At 35.7% G+C, this 26149-nt stretch overlaps 3 protein-coding genes across 9 annotated transcripts in view; 2 read left to right on the top strand and 1 right to left on the bottom strand.

Moving 5' to 3' along the window:
• Window positions 1-8397, bottom strand: part of mosmoa (modulator of smoothened a) — a 65833-nt gene extending 57436 nt beyond the window's left edge. For all 3 annotated transcript variants that reach the window (XR_015481376.1, XR_015481375.1, XM_087245325.1), the window contains exon 1: window positions 7581-8397. Coding sequence is in view for 1 of the 3 variants with exons in the window: in XM_087245325.1 (XP_087101451.1) it covers window positions 7581-7686 (106 nt within the window). In the remaining 2 variants the exon portion in view is untranslated. The remainder of the gene's footprint in view (window positions 1-7580) is intronic.
• A 4744-nt stretch (window positions 8398-13141) lies between these two features.
• Window positions 13142-17301, top strand: im:6904045. The gene is made up of 3 exons (XM_087245326.1): window positions 13142-13312; window positions 15165-15283; window positions 17162-17301. Exons 1-3 carry the CDS (start codon window positions 13147-13149, stop codon window positions 17279-17281), a joined length of 405 nt encoding a protein of 134 aa, XP_087101452.1. The 5' UTR covers window positions 13142-13146; the 3' UTR covers window positions 17282-17301.
• A 2345-nt stretch (window positions 17302-19646) lies between these two features.
• LOC147846107 (stonustoxin subunit beta) overlaps window positions 19647-26149 on the top strand; it is a 35673-nt gene continuing 29170 nt past the window's right edge. For all 5 annotated transcript variants that reach the window (XR_015481353.1, XM_087245265.1, XM_087245264.1 and 2 more), the window contains exons 1-3: window positions 19647-19763; window positions 21098-21291; window positions 22769-22837. Coding sequence is in view for 4 of the 5 variants with exons in the window: in XM_087245265.1 (XP_087101391.1) it covers window positions 21146-21291; window positions 22769-22837 (215 nt within the window). In the remaining variant the exon portion in view is untranslated. The remainder of the gene's footprint in view (window positions 19764-21097; window positions 21292-22768; window positions 22838-26149) is intronic.

Raw genomic sequence — 26149 nt, 5'->3', positions numbered from 1 at the left:
AAAGATGCTGACCCAATGACCCAACGAAGCCAAATGGTCAACCATCAACTAGGTAATCCCCATCCTTAACAGCAAGGCTATTATTTATAAAGCAATTTCCTGAATAAATTATATATTTGTTAAAAATGACTGATCTTAAAATAAAATACCATAATCTTTATGAATGGATCACTGAATCATTGACCCAAATAAGCTCAAAAACAGCTATTTTAAGTTTTAAAAGATACATATTGTCCAACCACATAGTAAATAAGCAAGTAAATAATAAGGGTGTCACGATCCTCCAAATCCTCGATTCGATTACATTTTTGTTTCTAAAGGCACGATTCGATTCGATTTTCGATTATGAATAATTAATTAATTAATGACCAATTAATTATTTGTAGCCTACCGTCTAAACTACCTTACCTGCATGGTCTTTGTTTTACCCATAAACAAATCATACAGTAAATGAATAAAGGCAAGATACACACATAATTACCACCTGTCAATCACTTTTTCTGCAGGACTCGTGAATAGGCAGTGATCTGTGTCGTTATAATGGCGTCGGTAAAAAAGACGCACAACCGACAGGAACCAGCCAACAGTATCTGAGGTGTTCGCTAAAATGACTAAGTACAAGTGAGTGAAAGATTGAAGCAGTCCTCTGACTGCCTGGACCTGCTGTCTCGAGCGCATGGCTGTGAGTGCGTCTGTGTCTGTGTGGTCATGTGATGTGCATTTTCAGAGGTAGAGAGGAAAGAGGGCTGCTCAGAAATGCCACACGCCACTGTGGATGTCAAATCGTTGTCGTTCTAAAATGCCATTTAAAAACAAAGACAGTGTAAACAGGGCCTGAGTGTGTACTTTTCGCGAGCGGATTTGCAACGGGGGCGGGCGGAGGATCGCGATGCCGGTGTTGTCTATCGGACGATCCGTACGTAATACGTACATAGCAGAGCTTGCAAAACTGTGTTTTTTTTGTCGACAACACGAACGTTGTCAACATAACTCACTGGAAATCCAAAATGCTTACACACCGGCGAATTCATTGAAAGAGGAGAGGGTTTAAGTTCTGTCGACGGGTCTCCTGCTTCTGCAGTTTAACAAGCACTTCAACAAGCCGGTTTTTTTTTCTGCTTGGCAAGCCAAGCTGACGTGACATGGGGGCGTGGCAGCATCGACGATTCTATTTTTTGATTCGATAATCGAAATTGAGCATAAATTTCGATCGATTTCGATTAAAAATCGAAATCGTGACACCCCTAGTAAATAAATAAAATTAAATAAAAAAAGACTATATTCAACAACATGACTTATTGTTTGTTAAACTATAGTATAATATCAATAAATAAAAGTGACGATATAAAACTATAAAAAGACAGTGACGTATAACTTCAGCAAAATATGAAATTATGCAAAATATTACAAACATCATCAGACGTACAACAGACACCAGGACACATTACAGTAATGAAAACTGCATCCATCATTCACATCAGATAATATCAAATAATGAAAAACGGATCAGAACTGCTTCCCTCATTCCCCTCATGAAAACCCTCCTTTGTGTGTGTGTGCGTGGGGGCTTCAGAACAACAACCACGTCTACTGAAAACAATAGAAATGCCTGAGACGGACGAGCAGCTGAAATGATCTGGATATGCAGCATGTGCGTCTTGAACATGGCAGCCGGGATTTACACCTGATTCAGCAGCGAAGTGTGGAAACAACACGCAGCCTCTGATTGGTGCTGAGCGCAGTGGATTGAGCTTGAACCCCTGCTGACCCACTTTACTGACGCTGAACAAAGAGCAGCTGTTTATCACCCGCCCGTCTGCACATGGGCATCCGAAGACAGTGCAGTTTAATCTATAATAATAACAGCTTCTAAACACAATTGAGGAGGAGGAACTATAACAGTAGTGATAAACTGATGGGTGAAGAACTGTAAGTTATTTCTCCTGTGCATGATTTGAGCTCAAAGATAAGCAATTAAGTCATCAGATAAAAGTAAAAATGACAATTAAATAAATGGAGATGCTGTTTACAAACAATGCAGTGTAACACAAACATCCTTCATGTTTTTGTCCCGACACAAATCAATTAAAGAGCCCATATTATGGGTTTTTGAAAATTCCCCTCCATGTAGTGTGTAACACAGCTCTAAGTGAAGTAAAGTATCCAGCTAAGGCTTAAATCTGTAAGAGTAAAGTGTTTAAAACTGTTGATTCATCTATAAGAGTCGACTCATAGTGCTTCAAACGAGTCGCCTTGATACCGAGTCTTTAGGTGTTTCGCCATGACGTACGAACGAAACCAAGTTATTCACGTGCACGCGCAAACCCGGGAGATTTGAAACCTGCGGCCCCGCCCTCTGACGCAGAAACCCAGACACACACACACACACACACACACACACACACACACACACACACAAACATGCCGGTCGATTGAAGTCACACTGCAGATGGATATTATCGAGTCTCTACCCAAAGATGAAACCTCAGCATTATAACCAAGCAGTTGGAAACTACTGGAAACTACATGCTACAAAGAATACTTCATCTGCGTTTGTTAAAGGAAGGATCAGTAAAGAGTAACTTACTGATGGACGTCAGGATGGGTTTCTTTCTCCATTTCTCAAGTGTAAGTACGTGCGATTAAAGTTGTTGCCTCGTTGACTCTAGCTTGCAAATGTATTTAGTTGTGATTTGTTTCTTGTAACCGCGTGTACTGTATCAGGTTAACTCGGTATATTCTCTTATCGCGTTACCAGAGGTGTGTGTGTGTTTTTGTGTGTGTGTGCGCGGACGAGGGCAATGTGTGTGTGTGTGTGTGTGTTTGTGTCTGTGAAAAGAGCAGAGTGAGACAAGCTATGAGATCTCCTTGACAGTTTTTGCTCAATAAAATAGTTAGTCGTCTGAATTTTTAAGTCCATAGTCTGTATTTACATTGACCCACTAGCAGCTAAAATCCACGCCTACACTATCGAGCGTGTATGAACTGTGATTACTTTTAGATTGCTGATTAGCTGTTGGGCATTTCACTCTCTGACTGAAGGCAGTCGACCAATCGCAACAGACTGTCATCGGTCCAATCAGCGCAGATTAGCTTCGCGCTAAGGAGGGGTTTGGGAACAAATGAATCACTGGACGATTCATACGGGAGTCGCTGGAATAGTTAGGTAAAAATAAATGCAGATTATAAGACCATGAAAGTGTTTTTGACCTTGCAAGCATATTAAACTGTTGTTGGAGACCCTTACAACCAAGATATGACCCTATTTCATGTATAAAATGGGCTCTTTAAGTTAATGTAACACATTTAAGTGGATAGAACATCAAACAATTAAGTTGTCCCAAAACAATCTCAAGAATTGTGTTGTTTTAGCTTATTTTTTTAAGTAGTAAGAACAAGCAGCAAGTTTGAGTTAGGGCTGGGTGATATGGCAAAAAGGCAATCTTGATAATTATTTTCCTTATTGAACGATAATGATATGCATTTCGATATAAGTTGTTAATGCTTCCAGATTTAGAAGAGTACCCCAACAATTACCGAAGCCACAAAAATTAGAGGGTCTATTAAATGGCATAACGTATTTTTGGTTGATAAATTTTCGGTGGCTGAAAATTCGGAGCATCTCTAATATCAACACACTTCTATATTACCATTTCTGCTGTGTGATTGGCTCTAAAATCAATAGAGAGTAAAAAAAAAAGTCCAGATCTTATCACTACAACCCTTTCACACATACATACCTCTCCGGAAAATTAGTTCTGGCTATTTTCCGGAAAGAGAAGTTTTAGAGAACATTAGCGGTAATCTGCCAGAATGTTGCGCTGTGTGAACAAGGAGAAGGAGAAGGAAGACTGCCGGAAAGAGCGCGTGCACGTCTAGAACGTACTGACGTGAGACGTCTACTTTAGCCAATCAGAACAGTCAGACGCATTCAAAAATTCCGTAATGCTCTCACCTGAGTGAACAGCGCTTTTTTAAATTTACCGGTAAAGTTGTTCTGTAAATTTTCAGGATATTTACAGGTATCACTGTGTGAAAGGGGCTACTGTTGTTGACATAAATTTTATCACGATTTAATATATCATTAATCGGCCCAGTCCTAGTTTAAGCATGGTTGTTGTATCAAAAAACAACTTCTCTGACACTCATATTGATGGACTTTTTAAATGGGATATATTATAAAAATGTTTAAGAGTATTAACATGATCAATATTATTATTATAGAATTTTTCACTCTGTGAAAGTTGCTGAAAACTTGTTAAGTATTCACTATAAAAGATGTTTAAGAGCTGAACTTACATTATAACATATACTTTTATAACACATTTTCTTTAAATGAGCTAAAAATGTATATTTATCGCACGCATGTTTCATTAATGTAAAAGAGCTGAACTGTAATACATACTATTATTGTAATAAAACAGTTTTAAGCTTCAAGTACATTTTAACAACTAAAAGTGGGAAATATTTTAGAACAAAACACATCTTTAAATCAATTTTAAAATAATATATTTAATAAAATGTTGGAGTTTATTTGAACAAAATGTAACATTAATGAACAACATTATTATTAAGATGTTTGAAATATGTACTTCAAAATTTTAAAATAAAATAACTACTTATTTCTTTGTAAATTAACTGAACATGTTAATATTGGATAAGATTTAATCATAATAAAATGTTTAAAAAAACCTTAAAAGAATCACAGAGAACATCAGAAGAGAAGCATAATAAAATAGTTTTATTCCCATTTGATTTTTTAATGAGCTTAAAGGAAATACTAATATTTTATAACATAAATAATATGTTTATAAGTTAAACTGACCATTCCCACTATCTAATCCCCAAACTAAAATTCCCAAAGCCTGCATTCTTTAAATTCCCAGACATAAACATGCCTGTGTATTGCTGCACTAAATATTGATTTCAAAGCACACATAACAAAAATCAATCTTCTGCAGTATTTCAGGTATTTACATGTCATATTTGCTGATCAAAAGCATGACTGATTCAGCATTGACTTACAATATTGTGCATCTTGTTCAAACTACTTATTTAGAATGAGCTAAATCTGCACAATTCTTGAGATTTTTCCGGGACAACGTAATTGCTTTATGTTCAATCCGTTTAAATTTAAGTTAACTTAATCAATCTGTGTTGGGACAAATGGATTTTGTAGAACCCTGAATTTTTTTTTTACAGTGCATTTACGTAATGCATGTTACTAAAAGTGTCACTTTATAACTTCTTCATCATCTAAACAGACATTAGGAGAACTGTAAACATGCAGACTGAGCTAAAGCTGTTCGCATTTGAACACTGACAACTAAACTGAAAAAAATTATTCAAAGATGATTCCTTGGATTTACTAAATTTTTTTACGTTAAGTGGTTGCAAACAATTTATTTGGGCTGAATTTAAACAAACAAATTAAGTTGAACATTATTACACTTAATTTGAATGTTTAAATTCAACACAAATAAATTGTTTGCAACAGTTCTGCATGCAACACTTTTTTCAGTACTCTGATAGTACTACTTCCCACTTTCATCACAGCGACGACTGTTTTGTGTGCGTTTACATCTGGAAGATGTATTTATTACATCTGAATTATGTCTATTATAGGTCTCGTTTTAGATGTCGATTAGAAGTGTGGAAAACATCTTTAAGATGTTTATGATTCAGCAAATATGTTTGCTAAATACACCTTCTAATGACATTTATCAAATCTTTTCACACAGCAGAAGATATTCAGACCAAACGATCTTTAAAATACTGTTGAAACCAGACGTTTACATACACTAAAAAAGGCACATAAGCTTTAAAAAAAAATTGTCAGATATTAATGTGACTAAACTTTTTCTCTTTTAGGTAATTTAGGATTATCAAATGTGTTTCTGTTCTGCTTAATAGCAGAATAACGAGAGAGATATTTTTGAGAAATTGTTATAACTTTTCTTGAAAGTCAAGTTTACATACAATAAGATTATTGTGCCTCTGAAAAAGCTCAGATGATGCTGTCAAGGGTTTGGAAGTTTCTGATTGGCTAATTGACAACCTCTGAGTTAATTGGAGGCACAACTGTAGAATAGTGTTTAAGGAAAACCGCAAGCACACTGCTTTTTTGTGTGACAACATGGGAAAATCAACAAGCCAGAATCAATAAAAATGCCAGATCACAATTTGCTAAATTACACTGGGAAAAAGAATAATTGTTGGAGACATGTCCTGTGGTCTGATGGAGCTAAGATTGAACTGTTTAGCCATAATGACCAGTGTTACATTTGGAGGGCAAAGGGAAAAGCTTACAAGCCTAGGAACACCATCCCAACTGTGAAGTATGGGGACGGCAGCATCATGTTGTGGGGCTGTTTTGCTGCAGGAGGTACTGGTCCACTTCACAGCATAGATGGCATCATGAGGAAAGAACATTATGGAGAAATAGTGAAGCAAAATCTCAAGACATCAGCCAGGAAATGAAAACTTGGCCACAAATGGGTCTGCCAAACAGACCATGACCCTAAGCATACTGCCAAATTAGTTCAAATGTGCTTTAAGGACATCAGAGTGAATGTTTTGGATTGGCCATCACAAAGCCCTGAAGTCAATCCTATGGAAATTTTGTGGGCAGAGTTGAAAAAGCTTGTGCGAGCAAGACAGCCAACAAATCTGACTCAGTTACACCAATTCTGTCAGGAGTAATGGGATAAAATTCCATAGAGGTAAAGTTGGTTTTATATTCGCACATTCAGACGTTCCCCTTAATAATTTAATTTCATAAAAGTATTATTTGCAAACTCTAAACAGTGAAATCATATTAGCAGCCAATGACTATCAAAGTACAACATTGGTCACAATCAAATAAACTGTGTTAATGTTGTTTTCAAGTCATACTTGCATGCTAATTCCGATCGAAAATTCAAAGTAACATGGTAAACAATATATAGACTTTTAAATGAACGAATGTGTGAATATAAAACCAACTTTACCTCTATTAAAATTCCTACAAACTATTGTGAGAAACTTGTGGAAGGATACCCAAAACATTTGACCAAAGTTATACAGTTTAAAAGCAAAGCTAAAAAAAATACCAAGAAAATGTATGTAAACTTTTGGCGGTCTATAAATTAATAAAAAATTCTATCATTATTCTGGCATTGAGCAAATGTAAATTATTTAGGTAATCTAAACAGACCTAAAATAGTAAACGTTTAGTATGATTTACCATCAGATATTTAAAAAAAAGGTTAGGTTCCTTTTCTTAGAGTGTATGTGAACTTCTGGTTTTAACTGTATGTCTTGCAGACATAAATGTGTTGCGTATCATGCTGCCACTTTGAATATAAATGACATGCATGCATGACTTCAAAACAACATTAGCACTATTTAATTGACTGTGAACGATGTTGTTTTGATATGCTGATATGCTGAAATAGTATTTCCCTACTCAAAATTTACAAATAATACTTTTAAAATTTAGATTATTAAGGGGAAAGTCTGAATGTACGAATATAAAACCAACTTTAAGTGACTCCAATCACTGTAAGTCAGCGTTATTGATCATTCTCTCCCTCTTTTACCTGCTGACTCGCCAGTGTTGATCCAGTCTGGGTTGGCAATGCTGGCGATGGCGAAAATATCCGCAGCCAGAAAGAGACATCCTGAAATAATGGTGAGTTTATCCATCTCAGGTAACCTGGACTCTTGACATGCGATGAAGAACTGAGCTAGTCTCTGTCTCTATGTGTTTGTGTATCAAAGAAGTCAGTAAACAGGGCTGGACGGCATGATATGCTAGCTTTGATATGGCTAGAAGTCCAGCAGCCTCCAGGGCCAAAACAAACCCTCTGAAGATGAGGATCTGCCCCTGATCTTCCTCATAAGAAGAGCTCCTCCATCATCATCATCATCATCATATGGTGACTGCGCTCTTCTTCGTTTAATGCTAACAGGCTACAGATGCTCTCGGTGTGTTTGGCATCCGGAGGCCGCTCCACAAATCCATCAGGAAGACAAGTCCTCGACTGCAGGAGTCAAACGCGTATAATCGGCGGTAACGGAGTGGTTTTGTGGCCGCTTTTAGTCGACGGTGTTGTGGTCCATCTTTCTGCTCAGCTGCGCGCGCATCTGCACGACGATCTGCCGAGCGCGAGCACAGCAGCAGCGCCGCCGCATCAGCCTCATCCCCGAAAACCCGGGCAAACCCTGCCGGAGAACCGCGCCGGTGTGTGGAGAAGCGAGCGGAGGACGCGGCGGGAGCATGAGAAGCGGCGGAGGAAACGCAGCTCTCGCGTCTTTCCCGATGACATCAAGCGAAAACCCCCACGCAGCGACGGTCCACCGTCAGACACAACAGGCCTGCGAGATCTCGCACTGATGCTCTCGCGAGACCCCCGCGGTTAAAGGGGTCTGTGTGTGCGTTTTTATCTCTCTCTCTCTCTCTTTCTCTCTCTCTCTTTCTCTCTCTCTCTACACACACACACACACACACACACCTTTAAACTTGTTTCATTGACATGACAAAAAGCATTTGTGATTATGTTTACGTTAAGCAGAACATAGTAAACAAATGACAGAGTAAACAAACAAAAAACAATAACAGTTCATTTAACAATCAACAATTTTGGATAAAACAATAATAATAAATAATAAAAACAGTATTCTTAACCATCAAAATTTTGAATTACAATTACAAACAATAATAAAACACAATGTTAATAAAACATAGGAGCGACACGGTGGCTCAGTGGTTAGCACTGTCGCCTCACAGAAAGAAGGTCACTGGTTCGAGTCTCAGCTTTTCTCTGTGTTCGTGTGGGTTTCCTCCGGGTGCTCCGGTTTCCCCCACAGTCCAAAGACATGCGCTATGGGTGAATTGATTAAACTAAATTGGCTGTAGTGTATGAGTGTGTGAATGCAAGAATGTATGGGTGTTTCCCAGTGTTGGGTTGCAGCTGGAAAGGCATTTGCTGTTTAAAATATATGCTGGATACGTTGGCGGTTCATTCTGCTGTGCCGACCCCTGATTATTAAAGGGTGAAAAGAAGCTGAAAAGAAAATCAGGGGAGAAGGACCTTAGTCAGGGAGCTGATCAATTATCCGATGGTCACTCTGTCTGAGCTCCAGCGTTCTTCTGTGGAGAGAGGAGAACCTTACAGGAGGACAACCATCTGTGCAGCAATCCACCAATCAGGCATGTATGGTAGAGTGGCCAGACGGAAGACACTCCCCGCCTGGAGTTTGCTAAAAGGCATCTGAAGGACTCTCAGACCATAAGAAGCTAAATTCTCTGCTCTGATGAGACTCAAATTGAACTCTTTGGAGTGAATGCCAGGCGTTACATTTGGAGAAAATTAGGCAGCGCTCATCACCAGGCTAATATCATCCCTACAGTTAAGCATGATGGTGGCAGCTTTTACAATAACTCAGTGAATGTCCTTGAGTGGCCCAGCCAGAGCCCAGACCTAAATCCTATTGAACATCTCTGGAAATGGATCAACGAAATGAAGGAAAATAAAAATGTATGCAGAATATTAATCAAAACACACATTTTACCTGCTTTCTTATTATTAGACAATAAAATGCTATTTAACAACTGTTCCACTTCTGGTTTAAAAATCATAAAATGGGCTTTACATTTAGTATGTTTATATTTACATTTTAATACAGATTTATACAGTAACTTGTATTAACAATGTTTTTCTTTAGCATTAAATTATCTCTCAGGCAAAATATTTATAGCAAATAGGTTTTTATTAAAAGGGAAAGTATGTTTATTTATTTATTTATTTTTAATTATTTAAAAGAGACAGCAAAATGGGATATGGCAGGCATGGAAAAATATCTGTTTTCCATATGTTATAATTTGTGTTTCTTTAGTTTGTTTTGTTTTGATTTCATCATTTATTTACTCTTTTGAATGGCATTATGGAATTTTGATCTTTCCTTCAACAACTTTTAATGTATTTTAGAACTTTGATGAACATTTTTAATAGTTTGAAATGATACTGTCTGAGTTGTTGTTGTAAATTACAGTAAAATGCCAGTACTTTCCTGTTATTTTACAGGCTTAATTCTCTCTGTATATTATTTCTTATGCAATATATTGTTTCAAACTTCTAAAATGTCAGTAAAAGTCAGTTTGTTAGATTGTAGAGTTGTAATTTTAACATCAAAAGTGGAGATGAAAGGTAAAATCATGCAATTAATCACCGTGAATAAACAGAAAAGGCCTGTAAAAATATGAAAAATGTTCATTAGAAGATATTATTTACAGCGTAGGGTTGACAGAAACAGATCCTAAACTGTTGTTTTTGTGTTTGGTGGCAACAAGATAAGAATACTATTTGCATTTTAGCCTTACAAATAATGGTTTCGGGAAAGTTTGTTTATTAATAAGGCTCTATGCTGTAAATAATTTATTTATATATGTATCTTTGTATGGCATTTAAATGTATTTAGATTTTATTTTTTAAATCAGAATGTATGAAGTTATTAAATTAAAGTGTTATTATCTCTCTCTCTCTCTCTTATGTGTGTGTAGTGTCTGTGTGTGTTTGTGTGAGATTGTGTGTGTGTGGTTGTGTGTGTTTGTGTGTGTGGGTGGGCATCATGAGTGCGCCTATTATTACCCACTTCATGCCCACACTAATCCTAAAATACATCGCTGACATAGATGAACTATTAATGTGTTATGTAACATAAAGAAGAAAAAAAACAATATCAGAAAAATTATATAGGCTACCGGCCATTACAAATGCCATTTTAACAATTAAAAGCAGTAAATTTGTACGATTTCCAGTAAGAATGCACTGATGTATAATATTTATTGACCGAAATTGGATCAGTTTAAAGGGGTCCTGTTATGTCCCGTTTTACAAGATATAAAATAAGTCTCTGATGTCCCTAGAGTGTGTGTGTGTGTGTGTGCGCGTGTGTGTGTGTGTTTGGTTTGTAAAGTTTCAGCTCAAAATACCCCATACATAATGTTTGGTCATGATACATTTTAATCAAAACAATCTTCTTTTTTTCCACTTCCAAGTAAATAATTACATGGTCACAATTGTATTGAACAAAACGTGTATTGTACAGTCTACTACAGTCATACAGCAGCTGTGAGTTAACTTTCTGAAGGCGAGACAGAGACGCCCTGTGGAGAAAACAGAAAGTGCACTTGCTCTGGTAAAGGATTGTTTTATAAAGTAATAATCAAATGAATTAAATCAAATAAGAACATTCAGGAGTGTGTGCTGGCTTTTGGGGTCCAGGGATGGGCAGTATTTCTGATAATTGTATTTCAAATATGTATTTTAAATACAAATTAGTATTTTGTAATATGTATTTTATAGAGTTTATGAAAATGTCTTAATATTTTGCATCACAAAATACTTTAATATCTTGTATTTTTGTATTTTTAAAATACTGTAAAACACTTTGTAAGAAGTCTACATTGGTGCTTCCTTATTTGCCAAGGCTTGGGATCAGACTAGAAATTTGAAGAGCACTGAAGAAGTTGATTAATGCTTGGAGTATAGATGGAAATTATCATCACGTATAAAGAAAGTTAGAGACAGATAGTGGGGGTAGATTCGGGAGCAAGTCAAACTAAGACTGGAAAATAAGACACTATAACATTGTAATTACTATGCTATTACAATATAATTACCATGCAATGACATAATAATTAGATTTTTATAAGAATGACTTTAAATAGTAATTATAATATTATAAAAGTGTGATTACAATGCTATAGCAATGTAATTATAATTGTATTACATAGTATAATGTAATGACATAGTAGTTACAAGGTTATAGCCATGTTATTACAATGTTATAACACAGTAAATATAATGTAATTACAAGGTTAAAACAATGCAATTACAGTGCTAATGCATAGTAAATATAATGTAAAATAATAGTAAATACTAAAGTAAATACAATGTTATAGGAATGTAAATGCAATGTTATTACCTAGTAAATATAATGTAATGATATAGTGGTTCAAATGTTATGACAATATAATAACAATGTAATTACAATGTAAAAACAATGTAGTTAAATGTTATAGCCATGCAATTACAATGGTAATGCATAGTAAATACAATGTAATGACATAGTAAATATAATGTGTTGACATAGTAAATACAAGGTTAATTCCATTACAATGTTATTAGATAGTACTAGCAATGTTATAACAATGTAATTGCAATGTTGATACACAGTAAATGTAATGCTATGAAAAACGTTGATAACAATGTTATAAAACCGCAATTACAATGTTATTACATAGTAGATATAATCTAATGACACAATAATAGCGATGTCATAACAATGTAATAACAACGTTATAACAATGTAATTATAATGTTATAACATAGTAATGCATAGTGGTAAGACTGTTATAACAATGTAATTATAATGCTATAGCCATGTAATTACAATGTTATTACATTGTAATTATAATGTTACGACATAGTAATTACAAAGTTAAATGCACTTACAATTTTATAACAGTAAATATAATGGCATAGTAACTAAATGTAATAACACTGTAATTACAATGTTTTAACAATGTAATTACAATGTTATTACAAAGTAAATCAATGTAATGAAGACTGCATTTGGTATTTTATTTTAAAAGAAATTTTAGTGTACTTTTGCCCATTTCTGTTGGGGACAATAGGAAAATAAAAAGTAAAAATAACAAATCACATTCATTCATTCATTTTCCAGTCCTTTTATTCATCAGGGGTCACCACAGCGGAATGAACCGCCAACTTATCCAACATATACACAGCGAATGCCCTTCCAGCTGCAACCCAAAACTGGGAAACATCCAAATATCCATACACACACATTCAAACACATACACTACAGCCAATTTAGTTCATCCAATTCACCTATAACACGTCTTTCACCTGGAGGAAACTTACGCCAACAAGGGGAGAACATGCAAACTGCACACAGAGATGCCAAATGACCCAGCCGGGACTCAAATCAGCAACCTTCTTACTGTGAGGGGACAATGCTAACCACTCAGCCTCAAACAAGAAAGAGCGAAACAGTAAAGCTGTTGTTGTGGTGGTGGCTCAACCGCGCCCTCTGCTGTTACTCTTCCTGCACTGTTTGTTTTGGTGACGTCAAATCATGGCGCGGTACCTCCTGTCTCAAAGCTGCAAGTTTCGATTCTTTCACGCACACAAGAGCAGTCAGCGACTCAGCAGAAGGAGATGTTGTGGATTTACTGATTTGACTCCTAATGTGACACACGACAGACAGAATCAGCGTTTCACAATAACTCTAAACTGCGACGGTAAGAGAAAAGACCCGTCATTTTGTCTCTTTCTGACCATCACAACAGCTGATTCACAACACGCTGTAGCTTCATAAAAACGCTGGGCGAGTTCATTAGCAGAGGGGGGAACAGAGAGGATAAATGTCAGAAAATGGACAAAATGGGAAAACATACATTGTTATCTTTTATCAGATTTATGTGTGGGACAAAACGTGCTAAACTGAAGAAAAACACAACACCACACTGATATAAACAAGTAAAACCTTTCACAGCCCAAATAAAGTCGAATGATCCAGAAGCTGAAAGTTCCCTCGATGAAATTTGATGTTCTTAAAACATCTTGTATTTTCTAATGTCATGGAGGAATACAAAAAAAAACATATTTAAAGTTGTCAAAATACAGCTTTAATGAATTAATGAAGGTTAAATTCAGTGTAAAATCAAAATGTATCATGTTTATTTTGCTGGCTCACTTTATTATACTAACGTTATAGGTGAAGAATTAATCCACACAAGTTACAGTTTTTTTACAACCGTTTTGCCACAAATTTCTAAACTCTGGTTTCAATTTTCCAAACTCTAGAAACAAACTTCACATCCATTGGCAAAATTGCACATTTTTGCAAAACTCTTAACTCTTTTTTTTTCAAGTGCTTGAATACAACACACACAAGTCAAAGATACTGTGTTCATTGAACTAAGTTCACATTTTCAATATAATACAATTAAACATCAAATTGATGCCATTTCAAAATGCAACTCAAACATTACATTTGAATTAACCATGTATTCATTTAATTAACATGTTATTATCAAGTTATTATCTTTAATCATGTTATTAACATGCTATTATAAACCGATACAAGCACTCACAATGATAAATGAGATCAAATAAGATCAAATGACATCAGTTACCACAGAATATGACCCAACTAGACTACATTATCTATAGATTTCATGTTTATTCATCCTTATTCCATATATTTATGGTTTCATTGTTTCATTCATGTACCACTTTTACAATGTTTTCATGTTTGACATTACTGTACTGTATGTAAGAAAGCCCAATCACAGCAGACCAATTTTCTAAACAAGCCAGACATATTGTCTTGTTTTAAGAAATAATATGCCAAAATTAAGTAAGTTTTTCCTTAAAACTAGAAAAATAATCTGCAAATGGGGTAAGCAAAATAATATTGTTTTTCCTTTTGACATAAGATTATTTTGCTTACCCCATTTGCAGATTATTTTTCAAGTTTTAAGGAAAAATTCACTTAATTTTGGCATATTATTTGTTAAAACAAGACAATAGGTTTTGCTTGTCTAGAAAATTCTTCTTGATTTAAGAATTGTGAAATATTTGGACTAGAACAAGACAAAAAAAATCTAAGTAAGAGAAGCATTTTTGCAGTGTTTACAAATAAAATGTAATTTAATTATTGAATAATTTTAATTTGACCAAATAATGTTTGTCTGGGGCGTCACGGTGGTGCAGTGGCTAGCATGATTGCCTTACAGCAAGAAGGTTGCTGGTTCAAGCTCCGGCTGGGTCAGTGGAGTTTGTATGTTCTCCCCATGTTTGCATGGGTTTCCTCCGAGTGCTTCGGTTTCCCCCGCAGTCCAAAGACATGTGCTGTAGGTGAATTGAATAAGCTAAATATGAAGCTAAATTGAATAAGCCAGTGTTGGGTTGCTGCCTAAAACATATACTGGATAAGTTGGCGATTCATTCCACTGTGGCAACCCCTGATTAATAGAGGGACTAAGCTGAAAATAATTTGAATGAATGATTAAAATGTTTGGCTGGGTAAATCCTGTGTATAATTCTTAACCTAATGTGTGTAATATTGTGTGTTGTGCTGTGATTTAGGAACGGTGAGGTGTGCAGTGCTGAAATACACCGTCAGACATGATCAGCAGCTGGAACTGCTGTCTACTGAGGTCCCTCAATCTCACAGGGGTAAAGGTGTAGCAGCACATCTGGCCAAGGTCAGAAGATACACAGGTTCTGCTGTTTCTTGTGTTAATTCAGTGTAGTGTGAAACTCACCTGCTATTAAAGGCAAGAGGAGCCTAATATATTTACAGTGCTTTAAAAAAACAACAGAACTCCCGATTTATTATAAATGACACAGGTTTTATTGTTTTAACATCATATATCAAAACAGCAGCTTATATGAGTAGTAAGTCCTTAAGTGTAGGAAATCCACCAGAAGAACCTGCTCTCATGCACCTTCTGCAAACTGCCAAGAAGAAAACAGAAGCAGAGCCACAGCATGTGCTGCAAACTCACACAAAACAACATTGAAGGATTAGTTCAGCCAAAAATGAAAATTCTGTTATTCATTTCTCACCTTCATGTCATTTAAAACCCCTGAGACTTTCATTCATCTTCAGAACACAAATTAAGATATTGTAGATGAAATCCAGGAGCTCCCTCATCCTCCACAGACAGCAATGGTCCCGAGATGTTCAAAGGCAAGAAAACCAAAAACCAAAGGAACCAACACGTTTCATGTGACTTCAGTGGTTCAACTGTAATCATGCGACGCTCCAAGAAGACTTTTTTACACCAAAATAAAACTGTAAACCTGACTTTATTGGCCTTTGTCTTCTTCATCAGATCAGGATGCACATTTAGGGTGTGATATTACGTTTCTACTGTATGTTGCACTTATGCAGGAGAGAAAACAAAGGCAGTCAAAGTTGTATTTTACAGTTTTTAGTCCCAGAAAAGTCTTCTTGGAGCTTCGTATGATTACAGCTGATCCACTAAAGACACATTGAACATCTTGACTATGTTTTTGGTTCCTTTCCTGGATTTTAAATGTCTCTTAAAATGTGTTTAGAAGATGAACGGAGGTCTCAAGAGACTGAAACAACATGAAAGTGAGTAATTAATAATAAATTCTGGGCCTAAACACAAAAGTCTGATTGCACTTGTATAAATACTGACAATGCTTTGCAATATTATGTTTTATTTTCTTAAAATATAATTTATTTTTATTTTTGAATAATGTTTTAATTAAACTAGATTATACTGTTGTCAAAAAACACAAACCAATGAAATAACCACATTTTACTGACGGCGAATGAGTCGAGAGGTGTCATTTTACCTACCCTTCCATGACAGCTTTCACTATAGCAAACAGCAGGAACCATTATTATAATGAAATGTCCTGTCAGAGTTTTACTTGAGTGGACTTTGTTTTGCTGGTAAGAGTTTGTGGTTCATGCATTGGTAAATAGTTTACATGTTCATGAGTGGAATATGCACAGAGGTGTTTTGAACTTTGAGCCTGCAGCAACAAACTGGCCTTGTCATAGTGCAATGAAATGAATGGGTTTCATAGCGCAGCACTTCCTGTGTCTGGTGTGAAAACCCCTTCATACAATAACCATAACTAGAGGCAGAGTGAAATCAGTATGGCACTGCATAACCTTTTTGGGCTCTTTTTTTTTTTTTTTGGCCAAAAACTACACATGCCATTTTCAAAATATCTGATGAATGTTCAGTGCGTCCCTAAATATTATAATTTTCTTTTTTTTTTTGTAAACTAACTCTAAATCACCACTGTATATACCCTTTTCAGATGAAAAATTTGATTGTGTCCTCATCAGGAGATTCGATGAAAAAAAAAAATTTCAATGTCCATTTCAATACTTTGTCACTTCTCCATCAAAATACAGTAATGTTCAGTAAACCAGTAAAAGTACAATGCAGTAAACCAGTTATCCAATCTGAGCGCTCAACCAAACTCATACTGCTTTCTTAATTATGTTTCTATACTGTTTCTACTCCTCTGAAGTTCATTAAAACCAGTATGTGCTTCTCCACACCAGTAATGATCTTCTTCTTTCTCCTCAGGCTGCTCTGGATTTCATTGTTGAAGAAAATCTGAAAGTGAGGATATCCTGCTGGTACATCAGAAAATATGTGAATGAAAATCCACATCTTGGATATCAGGCATATATTGAAGATGAATAAAATCTATAACCAATTCCTCATCACTATAGTCTTTCATGATCGTTTTATAAAAGGTTTTGTATTCATCAAACCTCTTTTACAGTCCAACTGTGAGACTTACAGTACTGTGCTAAAGTCCTAAGCTCTATACCAGCTTCGTTGGCCTGAGACTTTGCACAGTATAGAATCAATAAGTCTTCTTTATTAAAAACAAACAAAAAATATAGGACATATGCACAACATTTCCTCTTGAAGCTAAAGTCTGTGTTTAATGTGGCTTCCCATGGCACAGAGCACAGCTTGAACTGTTGTAATCGTCCTGCCATTTTCTAAATAATGTGCTCTTAAATATAAGGCTTCTCTCAGCATTTTCCAGAGTTCTTCTTTATGTTTAGAGTGTGTTATCCTTCTTTAACTGTCCAGGTGTTCACAAACAACCTCAATAATATTTAGCTCTGAACCTTCTGAAGGCCATTTAATGATTGTCTGTGTTCAATCAGCTGTTTTCTTTCTCCAAATAGGATTTCACTGCAGTTAGCGGATCATTATCATGCTGAAAATAAACACTATTACCACTGAAGTCCCTTCCAGAAGGAATGGCATAATGGATTAAAACCTACCTGTACTTTTCAACATTCACATTTATATCAATACAGACAATATTACTAACAACACTGGTAGAAACACAGCTCAAACCAGGACAAACAGCCTCTCTCCAAGATTGTCTTTTAAGGATTCAAACTTCTATCCAAACAAGCCATACATCAGCTGAAAGATCATTTATTCACACAGTATATATCACAGTTTTAAAATAAAATGACAAAAACATGTACAATTATGACTGGTTTTGTGGTAAAGGGTCACATATATCCATTATATCAACATAATACAATATTTAATGTTGGCCTAAAACCTTTGTACTGTATAATAGGACAAGCAGAGAAGTTTCAATAGTGTCTGACTGCAGACTTGCGCTTTCAGACATGCTCTTTCTCTGTAAGTGACATCACTGTGTGGGGTAGAAGTAGAGGTGGAGTTGGTGTATAAGAGCATGAGCCTGAGAGTGCATTTCTGAGAGTGCATATCCATTTATGTCTGCAGCCAGCCCCCTCTTAAGTAGTTGCTTATAGTCTCTTTTACAAATAAATGATTTATTCCAATCATAAATGGGTTCAAATGTTACATTTGTTAGCTGTTTAGAACTGTTAACCCTTTTATTACAAAATGTCTGCATCTTTAGGAACCACTCAGCTGCACTTATTTATTTAACCTTCATTACTATCCATGAAGCATTCAACTTGAGTTCATATTGCTATGATAAATCTTGAATTAAATTGTGAACAACTACATTTGTGCATGTTTGAATGCCCTTATAATAAAAGCCATATCATGTTTTACCTTCAAGTAATAATATATATCACTCTATAAATGTGCTTTTTTCTCAGGCTCCTGTTAATGTTCACATAATTCACTTTTAAATTCAATGTATTTGTCACCATAAAAGAGAAATTACTGAACATACACATGGAGCCTGGGAAAAATGCTCATTTTAGAAAAATTTCAGATGGCATTAAGATGAAAAATGAAAAAATTTTATCTATAGAGTTTCTGCTTTGACTTTTTCTTTTAAAGGTTATGAAACCTGACCACATTTGTTGTCATTAACAAGCTAATTAAATTATGGGCTCACATGTTAATTAATCTGATTGAGGAAAAGTCAGATTTTCTATTCACACATTCGGACGTTCTCCTTAAAATGATATTTTCAGAAAAGACTTGCGAATTCTGAATAGTGACTTCTGAATAGTGAAGTCATATCAGCAGCCAACGACTATCAGAGTACAACAAAGTTCACAGTCAAACAGATAGTGTGGATGTTGTTTTGAAGTCATACTTGCAGGTTATTTAATATTTAATACAGGTTTAATATTCAAAGTACCATGGTAAACAATATAGGGAGTATGTCACAAGTTGTCACTGAATTAATGTGTGAATATAAAACCAACTTTACCTCAATATGCAGGCTGTTAGGGGTGGTTTACTTAATTTGATTTTCACTACAGTGCATTTTATATTATTTTTGTAGACGTCATCACGTTTAGTTCAGTTAGGGACTTGGAACACTGATGTTTATACAGTATTTTTATACAGTTTATGGAATAACATATTTACCAAGTTTTTACTGTGCAGTAGAAAAAACATTAGCATGTGATTGCCAGAATAGTAACAGTGAACAAATTGCTCTACAAACCAGGGTGTTTATGACAATACATTAAATAAAAGATAACATACAAGAATCTGTTTGCTTCACACAGCATAAGCTGTTTTTGTACCCTATGTTAGCCTCGAACATTCGAGTTAATGGCCGCGCCTACTTTTGGGATGTGCTGTGTGTTTGCAGATTTGAAATCGAAAGCAGACACGACGAACGCAGTCGCCATTACACGATACAGTCGACACTACGAGTTATTGGAAATAAATCTTCAAATCCTCACTTGTTACGGTAAGTTTGTTGAAATGTACTTCACGTGAATGTATGTGACTGAGTTTAGTGTATAAACAAACACTTGACAGTTCGCAAGGGAAGCTTCAGGGGCACGCAAACAGGACACACCTTTAACTTACATCACTTTTCATTTCATACAAAAACGTATTCAACAGAAATGCCTATATTTAATCCTGTTTGGTGTGATTCAAAGTGGTCGTTGTTTAAATGAGAACAACGTTACTGTTGAAAACTTTCGACATTTTCCGCCGCCGCCATGATGTTTCTGTACGGCTTGAAGTAACGTTATAGCTGCGTTGTTAACGTGAACCTTCAAAAGATTATCACAATTAAACTAAACCCGACACGATGAAGAGGTATGTTATATTTGTTAAATACATTGGCTAATGTGAGACTATGCAAGATTTTAGTTCATAAACGATAAGGTCGATGTATAACGTTAGGCCTAAATACGTCTACTATACTTTTTTGTCAACTGTATACGTTGTGAGATTAATAGCAAATAACAGTTATGTATTTTTTCATTGTTACAAATGTTTTATGTTTTTATTTTAATCAAATTATAGCAAATTGGATGTAACAATTTAAATCCCCGAAGAAGAAAATACCTAGTGGGGGTTAACATTTATGTATTTATTTTAATGTTGGCTATGTAAAAATGTATGACAAATATTATTCATATACATTTAAATAGTAACGTAAATAAATATATCATCGTTGCAGTTAGAAAAATAACTACAAAATGTTATTTTCTTTAAGACCAAGAACTACGTCAACAAAGTTTTTTTTTGTCAACTGTATACGTTGAGTTGTGAGTTTTATAGCAAATAACAGTTATGTATTTTTTTCATTGTTACAAATGTTTTGTTTACTTTTATGGTAATCAAATTACACCAAATGTAATTTAAATCCCCGAAGAAGAAAATACATAGCGGGGGTTAACATTTATGAATGTATTTTAATGTTGGCTATGTAAAAATGTATAACGACTATTATTAATATACATTTAAATAGTAAAGTAAATAAATATGTCATCGTTACTGTTAGAAAAATAACTACATAATGTTATATTCTTTAAGACCGAGAAAAAGTATTTCTTGTTTTTAGTATTATATTATTTTTTTCTGACATTTTATTTTACTATTTTACTATTATTATTATTATTATTGTACTCTTTAATGAACCTGGTGATCTGGCTTGTTACGGTTTATTCTATCATTTATATTGATACACAGAGTAACTAAAGTATCAATTGCACACAAAACGCTACTGGTCATAATGTTGTCAGTAAATAAATAAAAAATGTTTTATTTTTTTATTTCATCTGCTAGGTAAAAGGTCCATCGAACTTTAGAGAGAAGTTAAAGGCTGACAGTAAAATGAGTGTGTTTGAGGAGAGAGAGGCTCCTGTTGAGCCTCATAGAGCAGCATCTCCAGTGTTCAGCTATGTGTCTATGAAGAGCAACGCCTCCATTAATCTGCCTCCTGAATTCAGTGATGGACCTGCAGTGAGCTCTGAGTCTGGGTGAGTTTCATGATTCACTTAATTAATTTAAGAGGGTGGCACAGTGGCTCGGTGGTTACCACTGTTGCCTCATAAAGGTTGCTGGTTCGAGTCCCAGCTTGACTACAAGGCCTTTCTCACGAGTTTGCATGTTCTCCCCGTGTCTGCGTGGGTTTCCTTCGGGTGCTCTGCTTTCCCCCACAGTCTAAAGAGTATTGGTGAATTAAATAATCTAAATTAGCCATATTGTATCTGTGTGTTTGGTGTGTGAATGAGTTTATGAATGTTTAGTATGCTTGAAGTGGGTGGGATAGTCACTATAGTTCCATTGCCTTTACTTCCTTGATTTCAGATGTCTTTTTCATGAGGTGGAGATTAGTTTAGTTGCCTGAACTAAATATTTAGCATTACAGCTCACTATTTAAATATAGCTGGTTTGGTGCCTCATGTTGCAGTTACGCCCTATTCACACGGGGCTTCAGCGTCAACGCTTGTCTGAAGGCGTGTCTGAAGTTGGGGCTGAAGTGATCGTCATAAAAGCGTCAGCCAATGAAATTCAGTTAGCGATAAGCCACTGTCTGAGCTGGTGTATTTGCATACAGCGATCTGATTGGCTGATGCTTCCGTTGCCGTTTGAAAAGTTGAGCTAGTCCCAACTTCTGCAGCGAGCAACGCTTCTGAAGCGGTGCCGACGGATCCACAATGCAGTTCGGCAACGCCTGACGTCACCCATTCAAAGTGAATGGGAAGCATTGACGCTGACGCCCCGTGTGAATAGGGCGTTACAGTGATGCTGGTATGGACTTGGACTTCACTTGGACCAATCAGTGATTAGCAGAGAATAAACATCATGTTTTGGTAATGTTGTAGTTTGATTGTAACCTTACCTCAGGTAGTTTTCAAAGTACCACATGCTTTCGTAAGGGACGCAGTTTGAAAAGCCCCTAAAAGTGAGCAGTACTGAACTGAACGGTACCACACCATGCAGTAGAAATATTTACTCTCTATTTAGGTAAAATACTGGTAAAATGATTGTATTTTTTTGTTGCATTATCAAATACTGTATTCAGTATTAGAGGTGTAATAAGCTCTGTGTTGCACACTGTAAATGTTAATCTATCCTGATGTGTTTCAAACTGGACCAAAACATGTAATTTGAGATTAATAAATACAACTTCAGACACCGTTGAAATTAAACGCATGAAATCTGTTAAAATCTCAGCAGAGGAGCATTAAACAACTCCTCAAACAGCGTCAGCAACTTCACTTATTACTACCTGCTTGACGTTATATCTGTCAGATGCCTACAAAAGTTCTCAGTCACATTTACTGAAAACACTTTAGTTAGACGTCTCTATTGTGGTGAACAGTGTTTGCTTTACTTGAGTACTTTACACTTCATTTGTTTTGAATCTGCTATCAGTTACTTTACCTGAAATTTGAGACATGTATAATGTGCTGGGAAAAATATGAAAATATATATATTTTTTGTCCTCAGTATCATCAGCAGAAAGAGAGCCGCATCTCCACCATTAAGCTGTGTGCCCACGAAGAGATCCATCTCTGGGTGAGTAGATTTGTGTAGAGTGAGACATTTAAAGGGTCATGAAACCATCGTCTCTGCATGGTGTTTTCTCACCTCTGGTTTGAAAAAAGTCAGGACAGTGTCTAGCATTGTTTAGGTGGGATTGTCGAGTGACAAAAGAGGGAAGGGTTTGCATAAAAAGGGGAGTTTCATTACATGCATGCGAGATGGACAGTGATTTGGAGAGCAGCATTTACAGTGGATCTGAGAATGCTATCTAACTTTGCCATCTGAACTGTTGTAGTGATATTAATATAAACTTTTTACCTTCATTTATTTTGACTAAGGTATGTCATCAAAAACAGAAAGAGTACTGCTGACAATACTAGCTTTTCCATTTGAATAAACATAAACAAATAACATTAATCACACATTACACCACAGTAAGGCCCTGTTTACACTAATACGTTTTAGTTTGAAACACAAAAGTTTTGCTAGGGTTAAGCCATCCATCCACACTATGCCAGAGTTTTCGTGTGCCGAAAACTGAGCATTTTGGAAATGCTGGAGAGGCTGTATTCATTTTAAAACACTGCTGCTCGGCCTCAGTGTGGATGGGGGAAAACGGAGACATCTGAAAACATCTGATTGGAGCTTTTTCCTCAATATTAAGTTGCCTGCACACAGTTCAGTCCTCCATCCTCTCCTTATCAGTTCTGACTTCGCAAGTTTGATATGGAAAACAAAGTCCCGAGGACACATCTGGTTAATCTTCAAAGGGAACAGTGTGCTTTATAACCTCATTCACATCATACTTTCTATGTTGGTTCACTATTTTAACAATAAAATGAACACATGATATAAGGAACTGTCTATTTTCATTTTGATATTAGCGACTTACCAGACAGCAGAAATGCTGAGGCGTTGTGTAGCTACATAATGAACATCATCTTCATTCATATTTTTAACAAAACAGAGCTTGTAACATTACTGCCTCCTTTTATTTTCATTGAAAATACAAAACATTCCCTCTCTTTTGCTGAAAATTAGTTTTAATAATCAATAATGGACATTATAAAAGTATAACACACAATAAGCATATACAATATAGACATAAAGGCAAGCAAATGTGAGATGTGCAGAATCAGTGTCCGCATTACATAAATTAATATATTAACCTAGCTTAACTTTGTGCTCAGCCAAAACACCTTACCTAAGATCAAGTAATAGATTCAAAAGACTAAAGTCGGGGAATATGTTGTTAGATATAGACAACAAGATAAATTAAATATCACGTTTAACAAAAATAGTGAGATTAGATCCTGTGGTAGATCCTTGATGAACAGTCTGACATGCACAGCTTTTATATGGGTATGTTTTAAAACTAAAACGTATTTGTGTAAACGGGGCTTTAGTTTTAAAATGCATAACTTTTGCCATGGCTACATCTTCCATCTACACTACCCCAGAGTTTTCCACCTTCGAAAATGTCTTGCTTTTTTAAAAGTGCTGCTACTGCTTTTTAAAATGCTGTTGAATGGAGGAAAACGAAGACTTTGTTCAGCCACACTTTGCTGCCTGAATGGGCTTTTTCTCAATATCAACTTCAGACATGCATCCTTTATTTTTAAATTCAGATGTCACAAGTTTATGGGGAGAAGAAACTCCAGAGGATGGGAGGATATGTCAGGGAAATCTTCAAATGTAACGGCAGTGTATTAACGTTATTCACATCACCATGACCATCTTAACAATAAAATAAAAACCTGATATAAAGTACTGTCTCTTTTAATTTTTATATTTACAACTTTAAGAGACAACAAAAATGTTAAGGCATCATGTACATTTTAGCATATAACACATCTTCATCTGTCATCTTCACTATATGCAAATTTATGACAAAACGCAGCCTTTAGTTAATATAACTGCATTTTCATTGAAAAATTTGAAACATAAGGCTCACTGTGTGGTTTTGGCAATGGGCCTATGTGCTTAATGTTCTTAATGTTCTACGAAATAGCCATCTCTTTTTAGTAATTAATCATTAGTGGCCATTATAAAATTATAAAGTACAACAGGTTAATACAATATAGGCAATAAAGGCAAGCATTCAGTCAAACATGCAGAATCAAAGTACATGGTTACATAAATTAGTATATTAACTTATCTTTGCACTCGACCAAAAGGTGTTACCGTTAGGCTAATAGATTTAAAAGACAGAGTCGTACACATACACATGATGGACTGGCTTAAATTTGGCTGCACTCAGCCATGCAGGTGCGCTCAGATCTCGGGCTGACAGCTTGGAGCTCAGACGTCTGAATACACTGAAGCAGCTTTCAGCGCATGACAGAGTGCGTGTATGGTCACGTGATGTGCATTTCTAGCTGGTAGTGAACAGAGAGATTTTCAGAAATGCTAATAGATGAAACACCAGTGTGGATTAAATATGGTTTAAAAAATCAAAAATGCATCAGTGTAAACGGGGCCTAATGTGCTCGAATCATGGGGAAATGAAAAGAACACTTTTGTTTTGGCACACTTAAAAACAAAAAACTGACGTCTTATTTTTCATAATTCTTCTTCTATCAGGTTTAATTGTGGTTGGAAACACAACTTGGAAGGTGCATCTCTCTGAACAGCTAAAAAGAGTCGACAAAGCTATCTCATGCATATTAATGAAGCTGCATCTCATTCATAATGGAGCTTTCTGATTAGTTTGAACCAAGTCTCTCTCATGAATTAGTGCACAGACATGCTGAAATCTCAATGACATCACACACACACACACACACACACATATATATGTACATATGTGTATATATATATATATATATATATATATATATATATATATATATATATATATATATATATATTTATATATATGTGTGTGTGTGTGTGTATATATATGTGTGTGTGTATATATATATATGTATATATATGTGTGTATATATATGTATATATACATATATATATATATATATATATATATATATATTCTCAGCTGAGGTTACTTCTGCAAAGCAGACGTATTACCGTCTGAAAATCAACAATGCCACTAATCCTCGCCTACTTTTTAAAACATTTTCCTCCCTCCTCTATCCTCCTCCTCCACCCACATCCTCCACACTTACTACTGATGACTTTGCTACATTCTTCTGCACCAAAACTGCAAAAATCAGTGCTCAATTTGCTGCACCTACAACAAACACGCAAGATACAACACCAACACCACACACACTCACCTCTTTTTCTCAGCTCTCTGAGTCTGAGGTGTCCAAACTTGTGCTATCTAGCCATGCTACCACCTGTCCACTCGATCCCATTCCCTCTCATCTCTTGCAAGCCATC

Source organism: Danio rerio, chromosome 3 (assembly GCF_052040795.2).
Source record: "Danio rerio strain M-AB ecotype USA chromosome 3, GRCz13ab, whole genome shotgun sequence".
Lineage (NCBI taxonomy): Eukaryota > Metazoa > Chordata > Actinopteri > Cypriniformes > Danionidae > Danio > Danio rerio.
The sequence above is the reverse complement of the archived record's forward strand: the minus strand, read 5'-3'. Positions and strand labels throughout refer to the sequence as shown.